Source organism: Epinephelus fuscoguttatus, linkage group LG15, assembly GCF_011397635.1.
Source record: "Epinephelus fuscoguttatus linkage group LG15, E.fuscoguttatus.final_Chr_v1".
Classification (NCBI taxonomy): domain Eukaryota; kingdom Metazoa; phylum Chordata; class Actinopteri; order Perciformes; family Serranidae; genus Epinephelus; species Epinephelus fuscoguttatus.
The window spans coordinates 25,958,878-25,984,561 of NC_064766.1; the positions used below are offsets into that span (position 1 = coordinate 25,958,878).

The following is a 25,684-nucleotide window of genomic DNA, read 5'->3' on the forward strand; positions in this document are numbered from 1 at the left end:
AGGTAATAACAACTGAAAAAAAAAGATAGAAGAAGAGAGATCAGTACCAGTAAAGTATTTTTTTCCGATGAGCCTGGTCTCACTCCGGAGTCGTCGAAATCCAGCACTTGGGCAGTGACTTGTGGGGTCAGAAACCAACAACAGTTATAGTTTAATGGTGCCCGGCGGTGTCAGGGGAAACGCAAGGACAAAAGTTAAGGCAGCGAAAGTCCAAACCGAGGTGGGAGGGTTGGTGGATGGTTCCAACAAACATCGGCCTTCACCCGAGAGAGCAGTGCTCACACCCCGTAAGATGCTAAAGCTAAACCCTGTTCTTTTTTCCTAAACCTAACGATGTGTTTGTTGTTAAGGCGAGACACTGCAGGTGAATAGGGTGAACTTTTGAAATAATAGCTATCATCATGAAACTTCCCCAGTTTATTACTTACTATGTAAAAAAATGTATTACAAGTTTTTAAATTTTTAATGTTTAATTATGCAAATTATGCATTGTCTCATTAACTATGCGCTAATTTGCATAGATTTGAGGAAGATAAATCTGAACATCTGATAAAGCCAGGTGCCTCAAAGCCTCAACGAGGAGATGGACATTGTTACTCTGTAGGTGGAGCTTTCGATAACGAGTGGATTTACAAGGTGTGTGTTTGCTTGCTGTTTTACATAGAGAGGCCTCTCTGTTAAGGTTATCTATTCTTCCTGTCCTTTATGATGGCCTTACAGCCTGATTTCTGGTACAGAGGCCTTGCTCTGGTATGTCCCTTTAAGAGAGTTTTCTCAAAATACTTTTTCATGGGTATCTTTGTATTTCTTGTACGTACATATTTACACTGACGCTCTTTGTAGCTGATGTATGTGATTGTGATGTGATGTATCTCTTACTGTACAGCACTCTGTGTCTGGACACTGTTGCTGTGTATGTGGGTCTACTGATGTGTGGATGTTCTATTGTGCATTCACAGACAGGGGTTGTGTGTATCTGTGTGTGCGCACTGGCACATAGACATATCTTTTATTCATCTATTTTTTGCATTGTGGTTTTTCTAGGATTTATTTGCACTGTGTTGTATATTTCTGACAGGAGTATATTGTTTTTTCCTCCTTTTTTTTCTTGACCATTATCTCATTAAATATGCGCTAATTTGCATAGATTTTAGGAAGATAAATCTGAACATCTGATGAAGCCAGGTGCAAAATTCTGCCCTCATTTTGTTTACATATAAGATGAAAAAAAACTACAGAAGGATTTATGGATATCTGCTTTTATTACCTAGGAAATCAAAATATACTGCCCATAGCCTTAAAAAAAATTTTTTTCGCTCGCTATATTTCTGGGAATAAAATGTTTTTTGTTAAAGGTATTATTTCTTGTAAAACTTCAAATGTGATATACATGTTAAAATGTCCTTGTGGCCTTACGTGCATAGGAAAAACCTCGAGACCTCTCAAAAACAGAATTTCCAAACACAGATGTGCTATCAGGAACCATGATCAAAGGAGCCCTGTGGCCACTCATTTTAACCTTTTGAACCACACTGTGGCCTCCCTTAGCTACATCGGGCTCGAACATGTTCAGCTACCAAGGAGAGGTGGTGACCTTGACAATTTACTCTTGAAACATGAACTATTTTGGATTTATACATTAGATACTATGTCGCCTAAGGGCCTCAACGATTGCATCATTGCATCATGTGACCAAGTCATGTGTGTATTTAAGATGGCGGCCCCCTATGTCTTGTAAGTCTGATGAAGAGCCTGGCGCTCGAAATGTTGCTTCTATTCGAATAAATTCGACTGAGCATTGGAGCCCTGCAGTGTGCGAACTGTTTTAATCTTTTTTTGTATGCACTGTTTTCAGCTCAGCACCTGCCCGTTTTTTGGTTTGGATGTGCGTGTGGACTTCTTTGTATGGGAATAAAATGTCACATAAATCAGGCTAGGAATGATTTATTAACAAATCCCTCTGTAAATATCTTCAGAATGTAGCTAAGTGTATAACTCCTCCTGAACGTTTGGTGTACATAGGTGCTACAGAGGCTGAGATGTTTGACTCGGAGTAGGACAAAAAAACTCATTTTGAGAAAACGGCAGATTTACATAGATTTACATAGAAGATTTACATAACATAATAACAAAATACAAGTAGACAAAATGTAACAAAATAAACGTCTAAATGTATAATTTGAATGTTTTCTTTATAGCAGTTTGAAAGAATACATATTCAAGGAGTAAACTAGCCCAAAATCTCAAAATTGACTCTTCACTGCATGAAAAATCGATGTTTTTGTCTCACCTTAAAGAATAAAAACCATCAATTTGCAGTGTTGTACCGACATAGTGTGCTTATTTTGTATGCAAACAATGAATTTCCAGTGAGAACAGAAGTGTATTTTGAAAGAAGACAATGCATGTAACAGGCAGAATTTGACATGGTCTCCCAGAACGTCAACAACCAACACACCCAGGGTACCTTGCACATCATATGTGGACGTGGAAAGTCCATGACCAAAGGCCAATATGTGACGAGGTAGGAGTGAGAATGTGTTGTTCTGATTGTAATTTAGGGAATATAGGTGTTTTATCCCCCGCCAGCTTCACATGTACCTTCACAAACCAAAAAATCCAAATGGAGGATGCTTTAAATAACTTTGGTTGCTTCTTAAAATATTTAAATCTCTATATCAAACAAAAAACCCCACAAAGACCTTTGTTTTTGTTTGGTTTAGATATTTGGAAGAAATTAACTAGAGCAGGAAGGATCATTTTGAAATGACAGTCAGTCATTTATCTGTCAACACCCTGTGTGTTTGGGTGTCACTAAGAGCAGAGTGCAGAGATGAGGCACAGAGGGCAGGCCTTCCTCCCATCTTTTCCTCCTCCCTCCCTCCCTCCCTCCCTCCCTCTCTCTCTCTCTCTCTCTCTCTCTCTCTCTCTCTCTCCCTCTCTCTCTACAACCACCTACACAGAGAGCAGACCACCCCCACACACAGAAAGAGGAAAGGGAGGGTGGGAGGAGATAGAGAAGAACCAAGGCAACCAGCACATGAACAAGTAACTTAACAGTCTACACATCCAGAGGGCAGAGGAAGGATCCCACACTCACAGATATTCTCACGCAAGACTGTCTAACGAGGAATTGGTGGCTGCTCCTGACAGGCTGTCATCTCAAGGAAAAGTAAACTTCATCTACAGAGGAGGATCTGTGCGGCAGGGGGAGAAGACTCAGCGGAGAGAGGGGAGACTGTTGGATTCACACACACATTATCTATTTCCTTTTTTTGCCGGTGAGTGTCCCTCTGTCCCCTTCCTGCATCCCTCTGTGTGTTTCAAATCTATTTATACAAATGGTGACTTCAGAAATATGCCAGTGGTGTGGTTGACTTTCAGGGCGCTTGTTTTAGATGCAGCTGAGATAGAGGAGCGAGGATCAACACTTGTGTTTGCGCTCTGTGTGGTGCAGCGCTCAGAGAGATTGACTGACAGCAGACTAGCCTTTTGAACAGGACGTGATAGCGGCAACACCTTCTGTCAATAATCTAAGCGTAATTAATCCTAATTTGTAACCATTGTGTACTGAAACCATCACAAGACCACATTAAAATAATCATAATCTGAGGAAAACTCTAAAGAAGTGCTGAAAATTGAGAAGTTTTTTAAAGATAGTTCATATCTTAGAAAGATGCCATGGTGATTAAAGACAGTCACATTGTTGGCTGATGACACTCAGCACCTGTCACATGAGCTCTGCTTTTGTGGGTGTGTTAATTAGGCCGTTCACTTTCTGATTTATCTTTCGTCCGAACAAAGTAGTCCAGTCTCATATAGGCTATAGACCACAGGATGTATTCTGTTTTTCAGGAAGTCAGCATTACTTCCCTTAACTACACATACTAATACAAATTACAGTTATATCTTTAAAGAACTGTTAAAACTATAGAGTGTGTATGTGTAAAAGGCAGCAGGCAAACATGTATGTTAAGGGCCTCATCCTTACAGGGCAGGCTCTCCTAAATAATATCCATAGTGTATCTAGGTATGCAGTCGTGGCATATGTGTCTCTGGATCTCTGCCACCACCTTACAAAGGGTGTGAATGAACAGTGCTCAAAGCATTCAAATACAGTGCTCAAAGCATTCGAATATTCAAGAGCGACTTGTTTTTCCAGAAACAATGTCTCTGTTAGTCATGGATGATTTTCACTGGAACTACTTTCTACCAAATAATAAGCCCTTTTGGAATTTGTTTAGGTTTTATGTGGATTATCCAGAGTCACAGGGATATTGTTTCTAGAAAAAAAGATGTTGCTGCTGAATGCTTTTTAATAATTGTTTTAAATTTAGCATGTGGCACAAACCTCAGAAGCAGAATCTCAAAACTTTTACAGAAGAACTCGAAACTATCTGCATGGTTAGATAACACGGGGGTATGTTCAGGGATGGCATGTGAAGTTACGCCTGTGTCATGCATTGTGTCTTTTCAAATTCTGTTTGTAGTTTAGGCAACTAAAGTCTGCAGTTAGGTTTAGAGATCATGGTTTGGCTTATTAAAAGTACAGCCATTACTAATGTCATGTGATGTCATTAAACATACATCATGTGAGATCCGTCACTACTGCAGCACATTAGACATACTAGCACATCCATCCGCTTTCAACCGCTTATCCGAAGCTGGGTCGTAGGGGGGCAGCAGGCCAAGCAAAGCACCCCAGATGTCCCTCTCCCCAGCAACCCTTTCCAGCTCCTCCTGGGGGACCCCAAGGTGTTCCCAGGCCAGATGAGCTATGTAACCCCTCCAGTGTGTTCTGGGTCTGCCCCGGGGCCTCCTACCAGTGGGACATGCCTGAAACACCTCTAACAGGAGGAGCCCAGGAGGCATCCTGATCAGATGCCCGAACCACCTCAACTGACCCCTTTCAACACGAAGGAGCAGCGGCTCTACTCCGAGCTCCTTGCAGATGTCCGAACTCCTTACCCTATCTCTAAGGCTGAACTCAGCCACCCTACACTACATTGGTATTGAAATAAGTCCACTGACTTTTGATTTCACATGGGAAACATGTGACCACAGGGAACAGCAGACTCCCAGGTGAAAGTCCAGAGTTTGTTTGACCCATAAACCACCACTCCCCGCCCTATAGGAACTTTGTCGCTCTTCATACTATGTAGTTGCCAGAAATGTTTCAAACTGCCACAAAAGGTGCCTTTGTGTATGTCAGTTGGATGTCCACTGACAAAGCAGCGGTATTTGACGAGTTTGGTTCGACACGTGACACACGACATGTGATATTTGTCACTACTGTAGCAATCACCTACTAGCCCACTACATTGTTATTGAAGTAACTCCACTGACTTTTGATTTCACATAAGAAACGAAGAGCAGGCTCCCAGGCGAAAGTTGGAGGTTGTTTGCTTGCTGTGTCAACACCTGTGCATCATACCACTGCAAAAGGTACCTCTGTGGACTGAGTGGCAGTATCTGATGAGGTGGGAGTGGGAACGGGCTGTTAGGGCGTAGGCTTCATCTCAGCACTGGGGGGGGCACATGAAACAGGGAGTCAGAAAATTTTAGCACCGAACACTTAATTTCCTGAGTTCATGGTGAATTTTTAGGCACTGATTTGTGCCTTTTCTGCAGACATTTTCTGCTGCCTATGTTTTTATTGTGGGAGGATGATTTAAGGATGTCCAGCTGTCTTGCTGCATGACATGTCCATTAATGCTAACACTCCCATATTTATATGTTACATATTTAGACCACAGTTCAGCAGATGTGTGTGCTTATCTCCAAATTGGCCAGTATAAAGCCATTTCCTCCTTTCACATTGCCGATAAGTCTTTATGACCGAAGTCTGTTTTATGATTGTTTGTAAGTAAGGCTGTAAAGTTAGGTATGTGGCCCTGCCTGGAAAAGTGCGCTATATAACAATGACTGTAAGAATAAATTGACGGGGCGCTGGTGGCTTGGTGGCTTAGTGGCAGAGCAGGCGCCCCATGTACAAGGCTGTTGCCGCAGCGGCCTGGGTTCGAATCCTGCCTGTGGCCCTTTGCTGCATGTCATCCCCCTCTCTCTCTCTCCCCCTTCACGCTTACCTGTCCTGTCCAATAAAGGCAAAATGGCCAAAAAAAAGAATGAATTGACTGTAACAGTAATTGCCTCTGTGTAGAAACAGGAGGCTGATGTGAACCAGAGGTGAGGCAGAGTTTCTCATTATCAAGGCAGAGAGAAAAGAGAGCCATTCTGAGCCAGTGACCCCATTAGGCACAGGCCATCCAATGATGTTTAAAAAGCTCCCGGGGTGCGGTGGGAGTCCCAGGCCCCGGGCCCATCATGATCCCCCCTCGCTTTTAGCCCAGGCTCGGCCGGAAGCAGGCTATTCTCGTCCCGCATTGTGCTGCCGAGGTATTCTAACGCTGTCCATTGTGTCCGAATGCTTTCCATGACTCTCAGCGGTTTCAGTGGGTCTGCACCTTAAACCCCTCCATTATGGACTGGCTTGCATTGCCACATTTGCTGTGTTGGCTTTTGTATTCAGTCAACCCCTCCCTTTCACCCCCACCCGCTACATTACAACTCTTGCACAGAACACAAGCGGGTGTAGCCAAGTTTAGATCCAACCACAAAGTAGTTGCGGTCTAGTGTAGTTTCAGTCGTGCTGCTGCAGAAACACAGTATCAATTAGTGGGATACTTCGGCTCTTTTGAAGTGGGGTCGTATGAGGTACTTATCCATAGTCAGTGTATTACATACAGTGGATGTTAGTCGGCACGCCCCCAGTTTGGAGAGGCAGACAGGAGTCCTACCCAAAAGCTAAACAATGTACTGCTGTGGATGAGGGCATGTGTTTCTCTTCTTTCTTTGCACTTTGGATCAACTCTGTTTGTGTTTACAGTGCCATATCAATAAAGTTGACTCGACCTCGACACATGTATGATGCTGAAAATATTAAGCTTTATGGACCTTGAACTAATGACTAAGGAGAAATCGGACCCTGTGGCTGGACCAGTTGAGAACCACTGCCATAGACAGTGAATGGGAGCCTGATTTTGTGGACCCACAGAATGTTTGTTTTATTTTTTATACTCAAATGAGCTGTGTTCTATGGTAATGTTCTCATTTCTAAAACAGAAAGTATACCCATAAACTCAGAACATTCCCCTGGCTGCTCTTAGTGTCCTCTAGATCAGTTTTTTTCCTATTAATATCAATGTAGCAGCTCCAGACTTTAAACCAGGGGTGTCAAATGTACGGCCTGTGGGCCAAAACTGGCTGAGCAAAGGGCCAAATCTGGCCCACTTGAGGACTCTGCACACTTTATATTGGTGCATTTGTATAGGCTAAGAGGTGCCAGGTTTCCACCAAACATTTCAGTATGGTACCTTTGGAACCAACAGTAACCCTTCAGACATGGTACCGAGACCCTAGTGTTTCCACTGCAAACAGTACTCTTAAATATGGGCGGAGCTGTTGTCACTCACTGTATTTCCTCCTTACAGGTGACACAGAGGGAAGTCTGCACCTCGTTTATTGTCCACAGGATGAGGCTGAACACTGACATTTTAAGAATGTCAATAAGCAGCTCCAGTGGGCTACAAAAGAATCTGTATCTGACTTCTATCACAAAACAATATTATTGAAACCCTATTGATAAGGCTCTACGAAGCCTTTTGATTTGTAAGACAGGGATAACTTAACCTACTTCCTAACAGCTGCCACCTTAGCTTGGTGTGGTGATGGTAGCATTGCTGCACAGGAGTCGACATGTGTGGTAGATTGTAACGACCGTTAGTTGTTGACTGACTGAATGTGGAAAAACTGATTGTTGAAACTGCACTTTTTTTTTGAAGGCTGCTCATCATTCTGTTTTATAAATGTGGCCCATGAACTAAAATGAGTTTGCCACCCCTGCTTTGAACCTTATGACATCACAAATTTGAGTTTTGGCACTCCAATATGTTTGGACTGTCTTGGACCACAGGAGCAACATGTATGGATTTTGAAAATGTTCCCTTTCCCACATCATGAGGTGATTAGTAGTTTAGGTTGGTGTCAGACAATCTATTTATGGTCATTACAAAATGTTGCACATGAGACTGCATCCAGTTTGCAAAATCATTACAACATCATACTGAAACAGAAAAAACTCTTCCAAGTAACCCTAGAGGGCCCTGGCATAGGCTGACGTTGAGAAAACATGATTTTGCATTTTAACTTCCTCCTTTAAAAGCATCCGCTGAAATCTGTAACCATAGTGTGCTCTCTCTTCTCTCTACTTCAGGATGACGGCTTCATGGGTGAAAGATGAATCTCCAGCCGTTGGGCGACTGTGTGATTGACTCTGCTGCGATGGAGGACGTTTCCCAGCACACCCAGTGACTCCCACCGCCACCTATGCCTCCTGCTGAATGTGGAAAGCCTGGGATGGAAGACCCACCAAGTGCTGCTCCGAGGCACTGGCACAACACTCTCGACCTCCACAACCTCAACCGTCTCCCCTCCACATCCAGCTGCTTCACCGCCATCGCCAACCAGCCAGGGACCACCGCCACCGGGTGACAAGATTCCAGGATGTTTGTGAATTTCCGCCGGATACGAAAATGCCAGTGTGTGCAGCTGATGACCACCTGCCTGGTGCTGTCAGTGGTGATGGTTTGCTGGGAGCAGCTGGACAACAGCATAGTCAACCACGTCAAGTCCTACTCCTACCGCTACCTGGTCAACCGCTTCACCTACATCAACAAGAGCCTCACCATCCCACGAGAGCAGGCCAGGAGCTTCAGCAACTTCCGCTACCTGCTGGACCACCCGGATAAGTGCGCCGGCAAAGACGTCCTCCTCCTCCTCTTTGTCAAAACATCCCCGGAGAACATTGAAAGGCGAAACGCCATCAGATCCACCTGGGGGAACGAGACCTACATCCAGAGCGCCCTGGGAGTGACAGTCAAGGTGGTGTTCGCCTTAGGAGCACCTCAGACCCAGAAAGAGGAGCTCTTAAGAAGCAGGAGGAGCGGGGCTGGTTTTCAGGAGCATCTCATCCAGGAGGACCGTCTCCATGGTGACTTGATCCAACAAGACTTTTTAGACTCCTTTCACAACCTGACCCTGAAACTGATCCTGCAGTTCCACTGGATGCACAGCCGCTGCGCACACGCCCGCTTCCTCATGACCGCTGATGACGACATCTTCATCCACATGCCCAACCTGGTCGCCTACCTGCAGGACATGAGCAGCAGGGGCGTCACAGACTTTTGGGTCGGTCGGGTGCACAGAGGGGCGCCGCCAATCCGTAGCAAAGACAGCAAGTACTATGTGTCCTTTGAGATGTACCCGTGGCTGTCGTACCCTGACTACACAGCCGGGGCCGGGTACGTCATCTCCAGGGACGTGGCGGACAAAATCTACCAAGCCACACTGACCCTGAATGCCTCTCTTTACATAGACGATGTGTTTATGGGCATCTGTGGCAATGCAGTCGGCGTGTCACCACAGGAGCACGTCTATTTCTCAGGCGAGGGCAAAGCACCCTACCACCTGTGCATCTATGACCAGATGATGACCTCACATGGTCACGTGGAGGATATTTATGACCTGTGGAAGAAGGCGACCCACACGCAGGTGAAGCAGAAGACCTCTGGACTCACAGGGAGGCTGTACTGCACAGCTGTGAAAGTGGCTCTCCTTTGTAGACCATACTATTTTAACACCTACCCTTGCAAAGCAGCCTTTTTTTAGTATGACGCAAGATGTGTGTGTGTGTGTGTGTGTGTGTGTGTGTGTGTGTGTGTGTGTGTGTGTGAGCGAGGGAGTGTGTCGTAGGTCATAATGAAAGGAGGATCATCGCTGCAAATATTACCTCAGTCCTTTCAGTCGGACATCCATGTCAAAACACTGGAGTGTGTGTGTTCTGTGTTTTCAGAGGCAAAGAGACCAGACGATTCATGTTTGTCACTGTCAGTGTGACATCATCAACACGTCAGTGAGAATCATTCAATCATACTGGCTTTGCATTGACAGCAGAATGTGTTCAGATACATGATGTTTACATGTTTCATCTCAAACCTCCGGTGCTCACAAATAGAATTTTAAATTATTAACTGATTTATTTCCATCTCAGACAGCGGATTACAAGACTACTTTCTGCTCTTCTTGGATTTTATTTCCACTGCTGTGAAACACAAAAGGGTTGCCAAAATTTTGTCACACTCAAAGATTAAGGTAACGTTTTCTTAACACACGGCCGCACCTCTTACTGGCACTTACTTTAAAATCTAGAAGTTCCACATCTGTGAGTTCTTGTGTGCTGTTTGAGCCGATGTAAGAAAAAAAAAATACACAGTATATACAGTGATGTGTGAAATCTAAAAATGTCTCCGTGTCATGAAGTGCAAAATTCCTCACAGTGACGTAGAGTAGACGTATAAATGAAAAGACTTTACAGACAGTTCCTGTGCTGAAAATCACAATGATGTACCAATGAGCAAAGTGTGCGCTCTAAATTGAATATTTTCTTGTCATAAGATTTTTTTTCTTTTTGTAATTCAATTTGTGAACATGTTTTTTAATGAAATAAAATCTCCAAAGTGAAAGTTAAATTTTTTTTTAATTTATTGCCAGTAGTGGCATCAATAATGTCAGTTTGCTGGCCAGGAAACACCTATGGGTCAGCACTGAAACCGCTGATTGCACAACTCTTTCATTACAACATAAAGAGCACCAGTACATGTTAAACCATCAGCACCAACTTCATTACTTTGAGTTAAAACTACAACATAAACTATATTCTCTAAATATTTTTTGAACTCTGTTGTTTGCCTAGTAACCACAGGTTGACCACAAGACTTTAGGAAGTGACTGTGCCTGACAAATAACACCCCCCGCAATACTACAACTTATTGTTTTCACACTTACTTCTGCTAATCTAATGTCTGTACTGCCAGCTGATTAGCTTATCTTAGCACACAGACTGGAAACAGGGGGACACAGCTACCCTGAGTCTGTCCTAAGGTGACTAAATCCGCCCACCAGCACATCTGTAGCTCTTTCATTAACATGTCATGTCTCATTTGTTAAATCTGTACAAAAAACAAAACGTAAAAACAACACATTATGGATTTTCAGACTTTTTATATACTTACTTCAAAGTGAATATTACCAAATAATGTCAAACTATGTTCCTTTAATTTGGATATTTTTTCCAAATGGTTACTAAAGGGAACAGTTCAAGCTTTTGTTTTCAGTAACTTGTCTAAGTGTGTTTTGAGATTTCTCCTCAGTCATTACTTCAAGGTCACACAGTTTAATATATTCAGCATCATACTTGCCTTTGGCCATGTTGTCAAGCTACTTCCCTGTCTCTGTTAAGTAGCTGTCTGTTATTCACTCACTCTACATCAGGAAACGGCACTTCAAAATAAAAGCTCTGTGCCAGGAATTCACTGTACTTCGGAAAATAAAGTGTGGTTTTTTTACAAACTAGACATGTTCGCATATCACTTGTGGTCCATTCAGAATGGACCTGCGACCCACTTTTGGACTACAACCCACCAGTGGGGAACCACCGGTGTATGGAGCAACTCCAGACTTCATAGTTGATGTCTTCACAAGTCTGAGACTCACTTCTCTAAGTTTCTGGCTTCTACAGGGAGTCGCTCATGCTCACAGATATAGACTGAACTTTCCCCAGCCATGGACATATTGGAACTCTTAATTTAATCAAGTTGAGTCAACTCGATCCAAGTTGCAGTTGATCCAAAGTGCTCTCACAGCACACACAAAGAAAAGCAAAAACAAAAGAGAGAAGCCACTGTTCTTCTTCTTTGAGTTAGCTGCTAACTGCTACAAGCCGCTTTTTTTAATCTCCCAGCAGTGGGTTGCGCACATCACACAAAATGACACCCGTCTCGCCCATGTTCCCATCCTGCTGGCTTTCTCTTTTACACAAACGCCGCTTTGGTGCTGTTAAAGTCGAGACACATCTGTACCCCCATTCTGTGATCGTACCTTTTATACAGAACGATTACGCCGCCTTATCGTTCTGTACCTTTTATATGGAACGATAAGGCGGCGTAATGGCGCAACATTCCCGTCTTATGATGATGATGATGACGATATGATTCATATGAAATGTGCAAATGTAAGGCATTTGTCGTTTGCAGAAATGTCAACATTTTCTTCTGGTGACTCTGCTGTTGTGAATCATAACTGCTTATCCAGAATGTCTTTAAATAACAAGTCAAGATAAATAAGTATCTAAAGTTGTCGTCTAAAGTACTTTCTCAATCACATGAATAAAAACCAGTGTGTATAATTTTACATCCTTCATGAAGATATAGTGCATTTCCCTATAAGACCTGTAAAAATAACCGTTTACAGCACTGACGTCTGGCTCAGAGAGAGCACGTGTTCACAGTCACACTCGAAGCCTGCTTACACTTTGACCACATTTGATTCTGCCATCACTAAAACACAATAGTACTTAAAGGATGTGCATTCAAAGCAGCGCTCTGAAACCCTGTGTGCAAGATGCACCACACAAAGAATAAATGTCCATAGCAACAGTTTGCTGAGCAGCGGCGCGCATGGAGCTGCTGCACAAACCTCATTAACGTGCAAGTGCAAACATCTTCCATGAAAGTAGTCTACACTTTACCACCACATCACATCTTCATAAGTGAAGGAATGGACTTTGCCTGACCGTGTCAGCTGGGACACTGCTCACTATGATTTGGATTTTTTTTTTCCCCCAGCTGACATGTGATACTTGGAGCCAAAAATACCTCTGGCATCGGCCAGAAAGTCATCGCAGTCCTCAGGGGTGTCTGGTCCATGGAGGCATCTGGCACACTGCTAACAGTAATAACTGGCTGGTCCTGTGTCAGTGCTCAACACGCACCAGATAAATGTCATAAACCGTCACACAAACCGAGCTGAGCGGTCGTTTTTCAGTTATGTGGCTGATTAAATCAAACCTGGATTTCAAACTAAGCCAAGATTCACACTCACACCTTTCGTCTGATTGATTCCTTACAGTGCGTTATATCCAATATTATCTGCAACAGTCAGGTTTCCTCTCTGAGAGTATTGAATTTGATCAAATCTCACCTCAGCAAATATCCACCTTTCTTTTAATATCGCCACGTAAATGTCTCTGTGTCTTCCAGGCAAAGGTCATGGAAATGTCGCCCTCCACTCACCTCGACTTACAGCGAATTGTCCATATGTTTATTTATGGCACTTCATCCTGAAATGGGATGTTGCCTGGATTAGCTGTTCTCCAAACAGCTGCTCTGTTTCCACGGCAACGCATTAAGAAGAATAATTCACACAAAGGATTTAGGCCTAAAAACACAAGCCGCTGCCTACATCTGTACTAAACCGCTGTAACTGACTGTGGGTCGGTATTATTGTCATTATTATTATTAGTATATCAACACAAACATGGTATTCATCTAAATGTGATGATGATGTCATGTCATGTGTGTGAGCTCCTTAGTCTAATTTCCCTCTGACATAGGTTTGTTATTTTTAGATTCACTGTAAGTGATCATTACTAAGCATCAGCTGCACAGCTTAAGTCACTTCTTCAGAGGATGCCTTGCAAAACAGTTGTGTTGACAAGCATCATGTAATTGCAGATTGTCATGGTCAGTGCACCAGCTGAGTCCCATGGGCCAGCTATAACTACGCCTTATTAAAAAGAGACCTTAAAGAGAGAGTCTGTGTCGGAACTGGACGTTTGCACAATTTATCCGGACAGGTACAAAACTTATACACAAAATAGGTCAATGTCAGTGGCTTAAAAAGGCCAGAAAAATTAGTTTGACATCATTTTTGTTAGGCGTTAGATAAGAAGAGTCTGTCATGTCTGTGTGCTAAATATGAAGCTATATGGTAAGCAAGTTAAGATTAAACAGACTGTTGGAATCGCATCATTTCCCCACGTCCTGCTCCCCAGTCTCACAGTTAAGTGTGATGGCGTTCCAGCAGTGCAGCCAGCTCATGACGCAACATGACAAATATGTCGCTTGTATGTGTTCATCCTCAACAGAACTCAACCTAACTTTTCGTCTTCGTGATGTTGATCAAGACTTGAAATATGGAGGAAAAAGACAAAAATATCATTCCTGTGTACCTTGCAAGGTTTTACAAAGGTCACAGGGTGCTGACATCATTTATAGGAAACGTGAACTCCCTCTTCATCTGACCGCACTGAGAGGGAATTGTTGCATATTTCACTGCAGACTAGTGATTCTCAACTAGATATCCATAATATTAAACCACAGCTGAGGAGAAGTGAAACTTATGAGCAGAGTGGTCACTCTTATGACTGATGCTCACACTGGACTCATTTCCATCGTGAATCAATGTTTTTTTTTTCAACAAAAAGTATGAGATCATTTATTTTTCGTGAATGGTTAAACTATAACCATGATTATACCAACCATTCAGAAGCACATGCCCCGTGCACAGTGCTGTCAGTCCTCATAACCTGGTGCAGGTGATGGCAGGAAATATCAGATTGATATATGTTCACATTAAAAACTGATAAAAGATGCAGCTGATTTGCATTTTTTTTTTTTTTTAGCAAAGCTAAAAGCTAGTCACTTCAATTGACCCCTTTCCACACGAAGGAGCAGAGGCTCTACTCCAAGCTCTTTACCCTATCTCTAAGGCTGAGCCCAGCCACCCCACACAGGAAGCTCATTTCAGCCGCTTGTATCTGCAATCTCATTCTGTCAGTCACCACCCAGAACTCATGAGCATAGGTGAGGGGTGGGATGTAGATGGACCAGTAAATCGAAGCTTTGCAGCTTTTTCAGATGCAAAATCTTGCACTTGGGCCCGACCTGATGACCATACGCCACTGCATGGAGTCATAAAAATCCAATTTAGAAATCATATTTAGTATCAGGGAAGCAGAATGAGGAAAATATCCTAATGTTTGTGTATAGAAAGAAGTCTGAATGGGCTGGTTGTGTGATGGTTGGGTCACTCTTGTTGAGAGTACACAGCAGGATGGAGACATATTCTCTTAAGCAACACTTTCCTGTTCTCCATACTTCAGCAGCTTCACAACAAAACCCACTTCCTTGTTAAGGGTCACATGGCTCTCAATTAACCAGTGAGAAGCTAGTAAGACTTAACACTTAAGTAAATGTGTGATTACTGAGGACGACACAACAAATTGTGTTTTTAACAATGCTGCTGCAAATATTTTACTATGTAAATAACTGTGAACATAAGTGTAAATAATTAAGAGCAAATCACTAAAACACAAATTAATTTTACTTGTAAACCTCACATGCATCATTTGTCTCTGCAGTTTCAGTATTCCCCAGTACATTTAAAATCTGACCCAGTATTGTGGGGTATGGTGTCACACTGATGCCTGCCAGTAGGTGGTGCTGTTACAATTCTTCCATATCTGTGCACAGTGATTAAGGGATGTGTAGGTGGCGTTTCTATGCCAATTACTGTAAGAATGCACCATCACCATCCATCTTTAACCCGCAGGTTCCCTCTAGTGTTCAAATACCACAACAGCTCACACTGCACACACTTTAACACCAGCACTCCAGACACAGCAAGTTTACTTACAGCAATTTCAGTTTATTAAGACATTCATACAATTCTAGGGAGGAGGAAATCTGAAAAGTAGTCAAGGGGGGGGGGGGGGGGGGGGTAAATAGCAATAAACTCTGGGAAGGGTAAAACCACATGTCAGCAAAACATGGCCAACCAGTGAGGAATTCTGATAGAGCAAGTGGGATTAAAAAGAAAAAAAAGATATGGTATATTTAAATTAACACATTCACAAAAGATAATAAAAAGCAAGTGAAATCTACAGTAAAACATGACAAGTGCCTCTATTAAGCAGTCCCACAATACATCGCACATATGTTAGCATAACATAATTTGCAGACTTTATACAGCACTTATACCTTTTAGTCCACAAGTAAGTTACTAAATGGTGGAGAACATCGAATACACACATCTTAATTGAACATGGAAAGAAATACCTGATAAGAACCTTTAAGTTTACAGAACCCATGGCTTTGTAGCTCCAACCAGCCGTCTGTCGAGGTTAGAATCTACAACTGTCCAAGAGGGACCACCATAGAAGTCACCTCGCTTTTAACACATACCAAAATTCAGATCCAAGGTTTAGCATTGAGAAGTTTTTTTTCCCCCTCGAATAATATAAGCACAATGCAAGTGGACGATCGCTATCACTGCGTTTAAAAAAATAATAATCTCAGGGCTCAAATCAGGTCGGCCACATTCATAGGCATCTCCTCCACGGTAGTATTGTAAAACGTCTCGATATCCCGAAGAATCCTCTTGTCCTCCTCAGTGACGAAGTTGATAGCAACTCCTTTTCTGCCAAAACGACCACCACGGCCGATTCTGGAGGGGGGAGAGATGGCCTGCCGTGAGACTCACAGGCAACAAGGAAGACATACTGGTGCAATAACGCCCAGCTACTGTTTTTATTAATTAAATACTAAATTTGTAGAAAACATGAATGCCATGAAGCCAATCACAAACACTGAAGATCACCTTTGTTATAACACGCAAGATGTCACTGTTCAAGATTTAACTTTCCAATTATTGTTTAATGTGTGTGTATTTTTACCATTATATCTGGTATGATTACATTGATGTGTGATATATAATGTGTCTTACCTATGAATGTAGTTCTCTCGGTTTGTAGGAAGGTCATAGTTAATGACCAGGGAAACCTGCTGGACGTCAATCCCACGAGCCTGGGAAGAGAGGACAGCATTTCAAGTTATAGTCAATTCTAAGAGACAGTGAGCTAAAAACATTGTGCATGTTGTTAATGTCGCTCGTATATAAGTAACAGATTTCTACAGAAGAAAAACCCATTGTGGAGAACGAGCCCTACTCTCCCAAAAGTTTTGACTGCTTGGTCATTTTAAGGACTGTTGCAGGATTTAAAACATTTGGGGTTTAGTGACATTTTATGTTGATCATCATAGTACACTCACTACTCACCAGAAGATCAGTAGTGATCAGAACTCTGCTTGAGCCGGACCGGAACTCCCTCATAATCACATCACGCTCCTTCTGGTCCATGTCACCATGCTGCGAACAGAGGATTATTTTAGTTAGGGAAATGTGCGGCATTAATACCAATAAGCCTCGACAAGACTAGAGTATATGATCCAACACAACAGACGGGGAGCGGATCCTACCAGAGCAGAGACAGTGAAGTCTCTAGCGTGCATCTTCTCAGTCAGCCAGTCGACTTTTCTCCTGGTGTTGAGAAAGATGACAGCCTGGGTGATTGTCAGTGTCTCGTACAGATCACACAGAGTATCCAGCTTCCACTCCTGGAGAAATCATGAAAAACAAGCCACGTAATGCGTTATTAAATGAACAAAGTTAAGCTGACAAGTCATAATTCAAGCCTGCTCATCAAGTATCTATTAAACTCCATCATAAAAGTAGTAAGTGTAACACAGGATCTTGAGACAAAGGACACTGGACATTAAGAAAGAGGTCCCCCTGAGCCTCATTTCCGATACTGTGCTTTTTATCTCCTTCCCTGGTGTACCCATGCTTACACGGCCACATGAGCTAAACCTGAGGCTTGGCTCCTGCAGTTCGAACAGGGTGCTTTAGTGAGAAGGAACATTTGACATTCACAACAGTGAGGCAACTCAGTGAAGTGTTACGGGTAAGTTAACGCACCTCTCGTTCCACATTGATGTAGAACTGCTTGATACCCTCCAGGGTAAGCTCCTCCTTCTTCACCAAGATGCGAATGGGGTCTCGCATGAATTTCTTAGTCACCTCTAACACCTCTGCTGGCATGGTGGCAGAGAGCAGAACCACCTGTAGAAGATGCACAGCGCTTAACTATAACATCCAATCAAGTCAAATTGAAGTGCAGTATTTTTAAAGTAAAACATTTAAATGCAGGACCAAGTGTGGCACAGCACCTTGAGACAGAGGCCAATGAACATTAAGAAAGAGGTTCGACCACATCTCATTTTCAGTGCAGTGGGCAATAATCTCCTTCCACGCAATAGTCTGCTAGCATTATTGCACGAAACAGATAAAATCTGGATCGCACAATTATAGCAGACTTCTGTTAATGCAGAAGGGATTACATATTGAACATTTTTACTGTCAGTGTTTTGTCCACAAGGTACTTACTTGAATGCTCGTGCTCTGCTTCTGGAAGATCTCATAGATCTGATCTTTGAATCCCCGACTCAGCATCTCATCTGCTTCATCCAGGACAAACATCTTGATGCATTTTGCAGCTGTGCAGGAATGAGACATTAAACGTCAAGCTTTTATTTGTGAGATGATTTGTTGAAGAATGCTTCTTTGGTCTGTCACTTACAAAGATGTCCCCTGGTAAGCATGTCGTACACACGTCCTGGTGTACCCACCACAATGTGGGGGGACTCAGCCATGAGCTTGTGTATTTCATTGCGGAGATTGGTCCCTCCGATACAGGCATGGCAGGCTGCCCCCATGTAGTCACCCAGAGCCAGAATGACCTTCTGGATCTAACGAGGGGAAACAGGAGCAAAACAACAAAACAAAAAACAAATTCAGGATGTGGTGCAGATGGCATGACAAGACATTTCCACAGTTTGTGGAATAACTGTTCAAAGTGATCAGTAAAATGAAAGAAATCTCCATTATGTGAGTCAGTCCCGAAAGATGGTATGCCATCACATCACTCAGTTTTCCACAGCAACATGTTAAAATTGAAACAATCAATTCAATTAAGCCAGATTTCAGATCGATGTAGCCATGGACAGAGACTACACCAATCTTAAAGATGTTGTGATTCACAAATTTCAGAATTTTGAAAGGTTTAGAAAAAAAAGGTACCTTAGAAATTGAATCAGTGTCCTCAATATGCTGTATAGGTCTGAGATACTGTTGAGGTCACTGTGACCTCAGAAACAGCATACCTGCTGAGCCAGCTCTCTGGTGGGAGCCAACACCAGAGCCTGAGTCTCCTTCATCTCAATGTCCAGCTGCTGCAAGATAGAGATGGCAAACGTGGCCGTCTTGCCAGTGCCCGACTGGGCCTGGGCAATGACATCATAGCCTGATGGCAGGGGGATAAATATTATTCACAGTAAGAAAAGATTTCGAAGTGAATCATTTAAGATTGAGGTTTCTATACATTGAAGTGCGAGTGATCAGTGGAAAAAAAGTTATCCCCATTAATGGGTAAGTCCCGAAAGATGGTAAAGCATCACTTCACTCAAACAATTCACTCATCAGTTACATATATACTTTCTTTACCTTTGATGCAAGGTATGATCGCCCTTTGTTGAATGGCAGATGGCTTTTCAAAACCATATGCATATATTCCCCTGAGAAGAGTCTCCTTCAGGTTCATATCATCAAAGTTGTCTGTAATCTCGTTCCAGTTGCTCTGAAGGAAAAAAAGAATAGTTTGTGAGTGCAAGTAAGCACTGCTGAATTTGTGTTTGAATCTGTGAAATTAGAGTTTAAAAAAGGTATTTATTGTGCTCTTACCTCGATGACACCATCAGGCTCCATTCCATCTGGCCCCCCATGGTCTTTTGAGCTGTGCAAGAGAATAGACATAAGTTATATGATAAAATGACAAAATTGAAAGATGTCTTGAGGTTAGGCTGCTTTCAGAGGCAGCTACGACGAGCTTTAGTTCCCGCCACGTGTTCCGTCAAGCCAAGACGGTCCTTGTGAAAATAACCCGCATATTTCACGTTAACTTTAAGGGATTAAAACGTAGAAACTACGTCAGAAATGTAGTGAGTGGGTCTCACTGGGTTACGCCCAGAGGATCTCATTACAGAGGCCGGGGCTTCGCTGGGCGCACGTGTCGAATTCCACGAGCAGCGATCTGCTACCTGCCCCCCCCGAAAATTTCCCGCTTATGTAACCTGGAGAGGTGTCAGACCGGCTCACACGCCCACTGTTAATTCATGTAAATTTGAGTATCAAAAATCGCTCGCCAACATGTCGGACAGTTGGGCCTGTGCTGGCTCCTGTTGCCTGAGAAGTAGGCCGAGCTGAAACGTTAGCTTGGCCCGACGCTTCCTCTGACTAAAACAACCGCCGACCGACCACGACAGCAAAAAGTTGTTTCAAAAACACAAACCAGTCTTGTTGCATCTTACGTTAGAAAGACGAAGCACCTTTCATTTAAACGGCTAGTAGCGCAATTTTGAAGCGCGGGGTAGCTGGGCAGCTAACGTCACAAAGCTAACCGTTAGCAACCACATCGTCCGCACAGCAGTTGGGGCCTAACTAACTGTCAGCTAGAAAATAAATAATTTGACATCAAACAGAGTGCACGTCGTCGCGATACAGTTGCATACAACTAAAGATCGAATACTGTGGTTAAAAAGTGACACAATATATACAACTTTTACCTGTTGTAATCAGCAGAGTCGCAAGACATGATCCGTTCCCAACTTCAGCATGCGAATGGAAAGATCGCTGACTGCGATGCCAACTGCCTTTATGCAGCCGGACTATTTTCACTGATGAATGTAAAGAATCCAGTAACGTCGTCAGTTTTGTCTCAGCGCACTGAATTTATATTTGTATTGCATTAAATTATTTTCACTACCTTCTATACACAAATGTGTGCATCATTTACCGATAAAAATGTGAAAATTTATCCAGACTACATTTCTCGGCGGAAGGATATTGCAGTAATAAGTAGTGCTCGGGCTGCTACAGTGTCTCTGACGGGTCAAAACTCGTCCTGCCAAGGTTGTGCAACCACAGAGAGGGTTCGTCTGAGGCCGTTGGAAGAGGAGTTCATGAAAATGAATGAAGAAAAATTACAGAGTGCATGAAATACAATTAATGTAAGAGTGTATGGAGAAAAATACAGATTGCACAAGATAAAATTCACATCCCTTATCATCTTGAAACCATAGCTTAGAGGAAGGAGTGCAGCATTTAGTGTGGTTTATTCTTACATTATATATTCTACAGGCCTAATTTAGGCAAATTTGTGGAGTATGAAATGTATAAGATATATAATATAAGACAGCAGTGTGTGACATAAGCACAGCTGCTTATCACAGTTGTTGAATGCTTTATACATTCTTTCTGATGTTGGAGACAGGTTTTAAAGCACAGAAGTAAATGTATGCATATCTGTATAGACAGATAGAAGGTAAGGTAAAAACCAATGGTTAAAACTTAAAAATCAAGACTATAATGTATCCAGATGTAGTGAATTCCACAGTTTAGGGGCACATAACCAGAAAGCGCTCTCACCAGTACTTTTATGGGACACATGAGGAACATTTATATATAGTGTGTGTATGTATACTGTGATAAAAAAAAAAGTTGATGGTTATCATACTGCCTACCTTTACTTATCTACGATATTGGGGGAAAAAATGCAACTGGACAAATAATCTCCTCTTTAGTTTATTACTTTGTAGTAATAAAACCCCTCTGTTTTCATTCTTTTAAGGGTTGTTCTGACTGATAATAACATAAATTCTGTAATACCGTGATACCAAGGTATTTCCTGAGACTGTTATCGTGAAAATCTCATACTGTTGCAACCCTAGTTGTACACATACCTCACTTAAGAGAAAAAAAAACCCAAGAAAGTTAAAAATCAAAAAGTAATAAACCTTAGCATATTCTGCAACTATCTGTAGAATACACAATATAAGAATATACTATAATACACTCTAAATACACTACAGGATGCAGTGAGGTAGAGTGATAATAAGATGTGCAAATTTGCCATACAAAACATACATTGGAGTTGGTTGGGACAGATAACTATAAAGCTTTGGGCAGGAATGACTCCCTGTACCTGTCATCGTGACACTCCCTCCCATATGTAAGCGGGGTGTGTAATGAAGGAGGTGGAGCAGAGGGAGACCTGGCACGTTAATCATCCTGTAGAAACCTGATTAGACAGACAAACTTGTCTCACCAGTATTTATGTGGCATGATGTGAGGAAACAATTGGGCAAGGTTTCCTTCTTGATGCCAGGCGCTATATTGTAAACTTCCACTACTTACTGGACTTGAGTAATTCCAAATTGATATTAAACAGCCTTTTCTTTGCACTTTTCACCCGTATCCTTACACTATTATAACCAACATCATGTAATATCCTTGTGTTTTCCTCTCATATGAAGTGTTTTAGCCCAATGTTACAATCACCATGACCTGCTTCCCTCTGTATTGCCATTGTTCTTCTAGTTCCAACCGTCTGTGTGCCTGGTGCCTCGCCCTGTCTGCCATCATTTGGTAATATTCTTGTATGAAAGAGTCAGCTGACTTACTCATGAGACTCATTTTAACCATAGATGTGCCTGTCTACTGTTTTTGCCCCCAGATGTGGATGAAGTTGATGTTAATTCCTATTGAACAAATCATGTGAATGGATTTCCTTGTGACATCAAAGTTTGCACACTTTTTAAAAACTGAACTTGAATATGATCACTCGATCCCTCCCCCTACAGCGCTGTCGGTTTTATAACCAGTCTGATAACATTGATCTGTCCTGCTGTAAGTTTCCATTACAAGGCTGTGGTTAGTTCCTTTATGCTCCTGGAGTTACTGGTTACTTTGAAGGTTAAAGTTTTCATCCAGCGCATATGAACACCTTTGTAGATTGAACTATCCAGCAGTATTCACTACTTCTCTATCACAGCATGCTTCTTACATATCAATACATCTGTCATAACTATCCAATATTATGACATAGAATTTTTAAGAAGAAATAAACACTGTATCATACATTTTGTATTGTATATTTACTTAAGTGACATTAAATGTAGTACCTTTACTTGAAGTACTTACAAATTGCAGTATTGTTTCTTAAGTAAATACCTTATCCACCACTCAGAGGTCCAGGAATTGCCTGGCACTGGCCTGGGGTGGCCACCTGTAGCCTGAAAACCATTCCCCTGAGCGAAAACAAAGTTTTTGTGCACTTTTATTTCACAGATAACAAACAGTAAATTGCAAATACAATCAAGCCTCCACAAAACAAATCGCATTTTTAAGTCCTGTATTAAACCCCGAGTAGCAGAAAAGGCAGTGAGCTGCTATGATAATTTATGGAGCAGGAAATGTCATAGGCTCATGCTAATAAGGTTAGCATGTGGTATATATGAGGAGAAAACATGTTTATCTGTGAACCTTGTGAGTTATAATAGAGCCAAAATTTGTCATACTTTGTTAAATGTTGCTGTTGTTGCTGGCTTAATGGAAGAGGAAAAGTCTGCGAGCCACTAAGCCACCAAAGGGCACGCCTAAATCTCAAGGCACACCTGTATTTATATCTGTGCACAATAGCTTCTGTAACGTGTGTTATCACTCTTATTACGACACAAGGAAATAAAAATAAGACAGGTAGCTTTTGTGATACTGTCTAGTCTTTCGGTGGAAGGTCGTCTTCCCCATGCGTTGTTCTAATTTTCTCCGTACAATAAAGTGATCCATTGTCCCACTCACGGCTTTCTCCTTTAAAATGTTATCATTCTCACACTGGCTGCCAATCAGGGCTTTTGATGTGTCACATACTTATAAGTGTTTTAGGCTTATGCTAATATTGTTAGCATGCTGTATTTGTGGGGAAAATGTGTCTGGAAAAAGAAAACTGCTTTGCCTATGAACCTTGTGTTATAATGAAGTCGAATTTTATACTTTTGCTATTAAGCCATGTTTTAGGTGTGTTAGTTGAATCAATCAAACTTCACTGCACAGAAACACAACACATACAGTGGCATAAAACCTCTATGGCAAACAAACATTTATGGCTCTTGCACATTTTGTTATGTAAGATAATGTTCACAAATGAGCACCTGTTATATGATTTTTGAAGCCCAAATGCAACTGCCATAAGTAAACCACCACCACGACACTATCAAGTTGTGGTCAGCATGATGAAGTTCTGTAGTCTAATTCAGGCACTTGTTAGCAGCTGCCTTTTGAGCATTCACAAGTGTGGTTTTCACTGATGTATTTTATGTTGCAGAACAAAACGTGACATCTCTAAAGCTTGTGTTCATCACAGACCTTATTTAAAGCATCTTACCAAAAACCCACTGACTTTGAGACGAGTCAGAGGGTGAGTTCAAAATGCTAACTCATTTAGGGGTTTAAGAACTCATTAATGGGGCACTCTGTCACATTTTAAACACATGAGTGTAAGAAATTGTAATATACTGTAGTGATAAAAATTAAAATAGACATTAACACTATACATATAGGTAAATTAATGCTTGCCCAGCCCTTCATATAAGTCAGTGGCCAACTTCCGCCACCCTATTCAAAATGGTTTGGACATGCCACTGCCCCTGCAGTGATCAGGTCTGGAACATGCAGGTCCCATGTGGCCTGTGTCCCTGGCCCATTTAATTTGAGATCTTTCTATATATTTTTACAATTTCCTTCAACTCTGTGAAATAACAGCAGTTTTGTTTCTTTCACATTACTGTGCTCCTGCCTTTACTCCAGTGCAATGCTGAGTGTACAAAGACAAATCATTTGTCCCCTTAGAAAGACAGACAGTTATAATGTTGTATGAAATAGGAAAAATGTCCATTTTCTTCACTTCTGACACCAAAGCAGAACAGCTGAGTGTACTTTGTCTCTAACGCACGATGGTGTAGTAGTTGGAGAAGAGTTCCTCTCCTGCTGTAATGTCCCTGAGGGATACAAGGACAACACAGCGCAGAGGCCTCTGTGTGTCATTGCTGTAGTTGACATTAGGCAGATACTGGCGAAGCTCGATGGGAAACTTATGTGGCACATCATACTCCTGGTAGCACACGTTGGCAGGTGACTCGTTGGAGCAGTTGTTCACATACTGACCAACAGCAAGTGGGTTTAGTGGACTTTCTGTCAGCCAGCTGGTGTCACTCATCATGAAGGGCCCCAGTCTGTCCCTGCCACTGCAGGAGTTGAACACCATTTTGGAGATGCCTTTGTCATTGCCATCAATCAGGACACCATCAATACACCTGAATACAAAAGGGTTCCTGATGGACTGGAGGAGAATTGGCTCATAGGCTTGATAGACTGTGCCAGGGTACATGGCCACTGTGGCTCCTTTGGGTACAAATCCCCTGGTGACAAACACTCCCGTACCTGCAAAGGGCAAAGTGCTAGGCCTCCGGTCAATGCAGAACCCAAGACACTGAAACATGGCATCATCTCCACACACTGAGTTCCCTCCACCTTGGTCTTCTTCGCTTGTTACCTGTCTGAGAAAGTGAGTTTGAGTTGCTCGGGGCTCCCCATGGGTGACATGTTGGCTCCTGAGCAGGAGTCTGAAGAGCTGCAGTAAGCTATGTGACACCTCCTCATCCGGCACCAGTTTGTCCTTAGAGAGCTCCGGCACCTGCCGCAGAGTTTTCTCATTTTTAGACAGGTTCAGTATAATCCAAGGCACAAACCTGTGTCTGTACGATTTCCATTTGTTCTGAAATCTTTTTAGAGCAGTTCTAAACATCCAGGTCGACGTCTGATATGTCGGACATGGGGGAAGAGCTTGTTTTTGTGGATTTCAGAGTCACTTCCGGTAAGTCGCTCCAAAATAAAAAGCACATTTGTTGAGATATCAAAATTCGTCTCAGAACTGTCAAACTTTGATAAGATATTTTTCTGTTTGCGACATTTTTTATAATGTTTTAGTTAATGAGTATAA

At 42.3% G+C, this 25,684-nt stretch overlaps 3 protein-coding genes and 4 non-coding genes across 8 annotated transcripts in view; 1 reads left to right on the forward strand and 6 right to left on the reverse strand.

Moving 5' to 3' along the window:
- The first annotated feature begins 3,024 nt into the window (after nucleotides 1-3,024).
- On the forward strand, nucleotides 3,025-10,586 carry b3gnt5b (UDP-GlcNAc:betaGal beta-1,3-N-acetylglucosaminyltransferase 5b). The gene is made up of 2 exons (XM_049598425.1): nucleotides 3,025-3,281; nucleotides 8,273-10,586. Exon 2 carries the CDS (start codon nucleotides 8,563-8,565, stop codon nucleotides 9,724-9,726), a length of 1,164 nt encoding a protein of 387 aa, XP_049454382.1. The 5' UTR covers nucleotides 3,025-3,281; nucleotides 8,273-8,562; the 3' UTR covers nucleotides 9,727-10,586.
- A 5,628-nt stretch (nucleotides 10,587-16,214) lies between these two features.
- eif4a2 (eukaryotic translation initiation factor 4A, isoform 2) lies at nucleotides 16,215-20,554 on the reverse strand. The gene is made up of 11 exons (XM_049598424.1): nucleotides 20,415-20,554; nucleotides 19,534-19,585; nucleotides 19,297-19,429; nucleotides 18,957-19,096; nucleotides 18,374-18,542; nucleotides 18,181-18,290; nucleotides 17,713-17,856; nucleotides 17,214-17,351; nucleotides 17,014-17,103; nucleotides 16,681-16,760; nucleotides 16,215-16,401 (listed from the first exon to the last, which is right to left on the reverse strand). Exons 1-11 carry the CDS (start codon nucleotides 20,441-20,443, stop codon nucleotides 16,257-16,259), a joined length of 1,230 nt encoding a protein of 409 aa, XP_049454381.1. The 5' UTR covers nucleotides 20,444-20,554; the 3' UTR covers nucleotides 16,215-16,256.
- On the reverse strand, nucleotides 17,471-17,652 carry LOC125902893 (small nucleolar RNA SNORA81). Its single transcript, XR_007451194.1, has one exon. It is a non-coding gene; the product is annotated as a small nucleolar RNA SNORA81 (small nucleolar RNA).
- LOC125902894 (small nucleolar RNA SNORA81) lies at nucleotides 17,948-18,129 on the reverse strand. Its single transcript, XR_007451195.1, has one exon. It is a non-coding gene; the product is annotated as a small nucleolar RNA SNORA81 (small nucleolar RNA).
- On the reverse strand, nucleotides 18,648-18,721 carry LOC125902895 (small nucleolar RNA SNORD2). Its single transcript, XR_007451196.1, has one exon. It is a non-coding gene; the product is annotated as a small nucleolar RNA SNORD2 (small nucleolar RNA).
- LOC125902896 (small nucleolar RNA SNORD2) lies at nucleotides 19,185-19,257 on the reverse strand. The gene has a single exon (XR_007451197.1). It is a non-coding gene; the product is annotated as a small nucleolar RNA SNORD2 (small nucleolar RNA).
- A 2,495-nt stretch (nucleotides 20,555-23,049) lies between the features above and the next one.
- Nucleotides 23,050-25,684, reverse strand: part of LOC125902232 (SET domain-containing protein 9-like) — a 37,067-nt gene continuing 34,432 nt past the window's right edge. For both annotated transcript variants that reach the window (XM_049598433.1, XM_049598434.1), the window contains exon 2: nucleotides 23,050-25,336. In XM_049598433.1, the coding sequence (XP_049454390.1) occupies nucleotides 24,629-25,336 (708 nt within the window). In that variant the 3' untranslated portion in view covers nucleotides 23,050-24,628. The remainder of the gene's footprint in view (nucleotides 25,337-25,684) is intronic.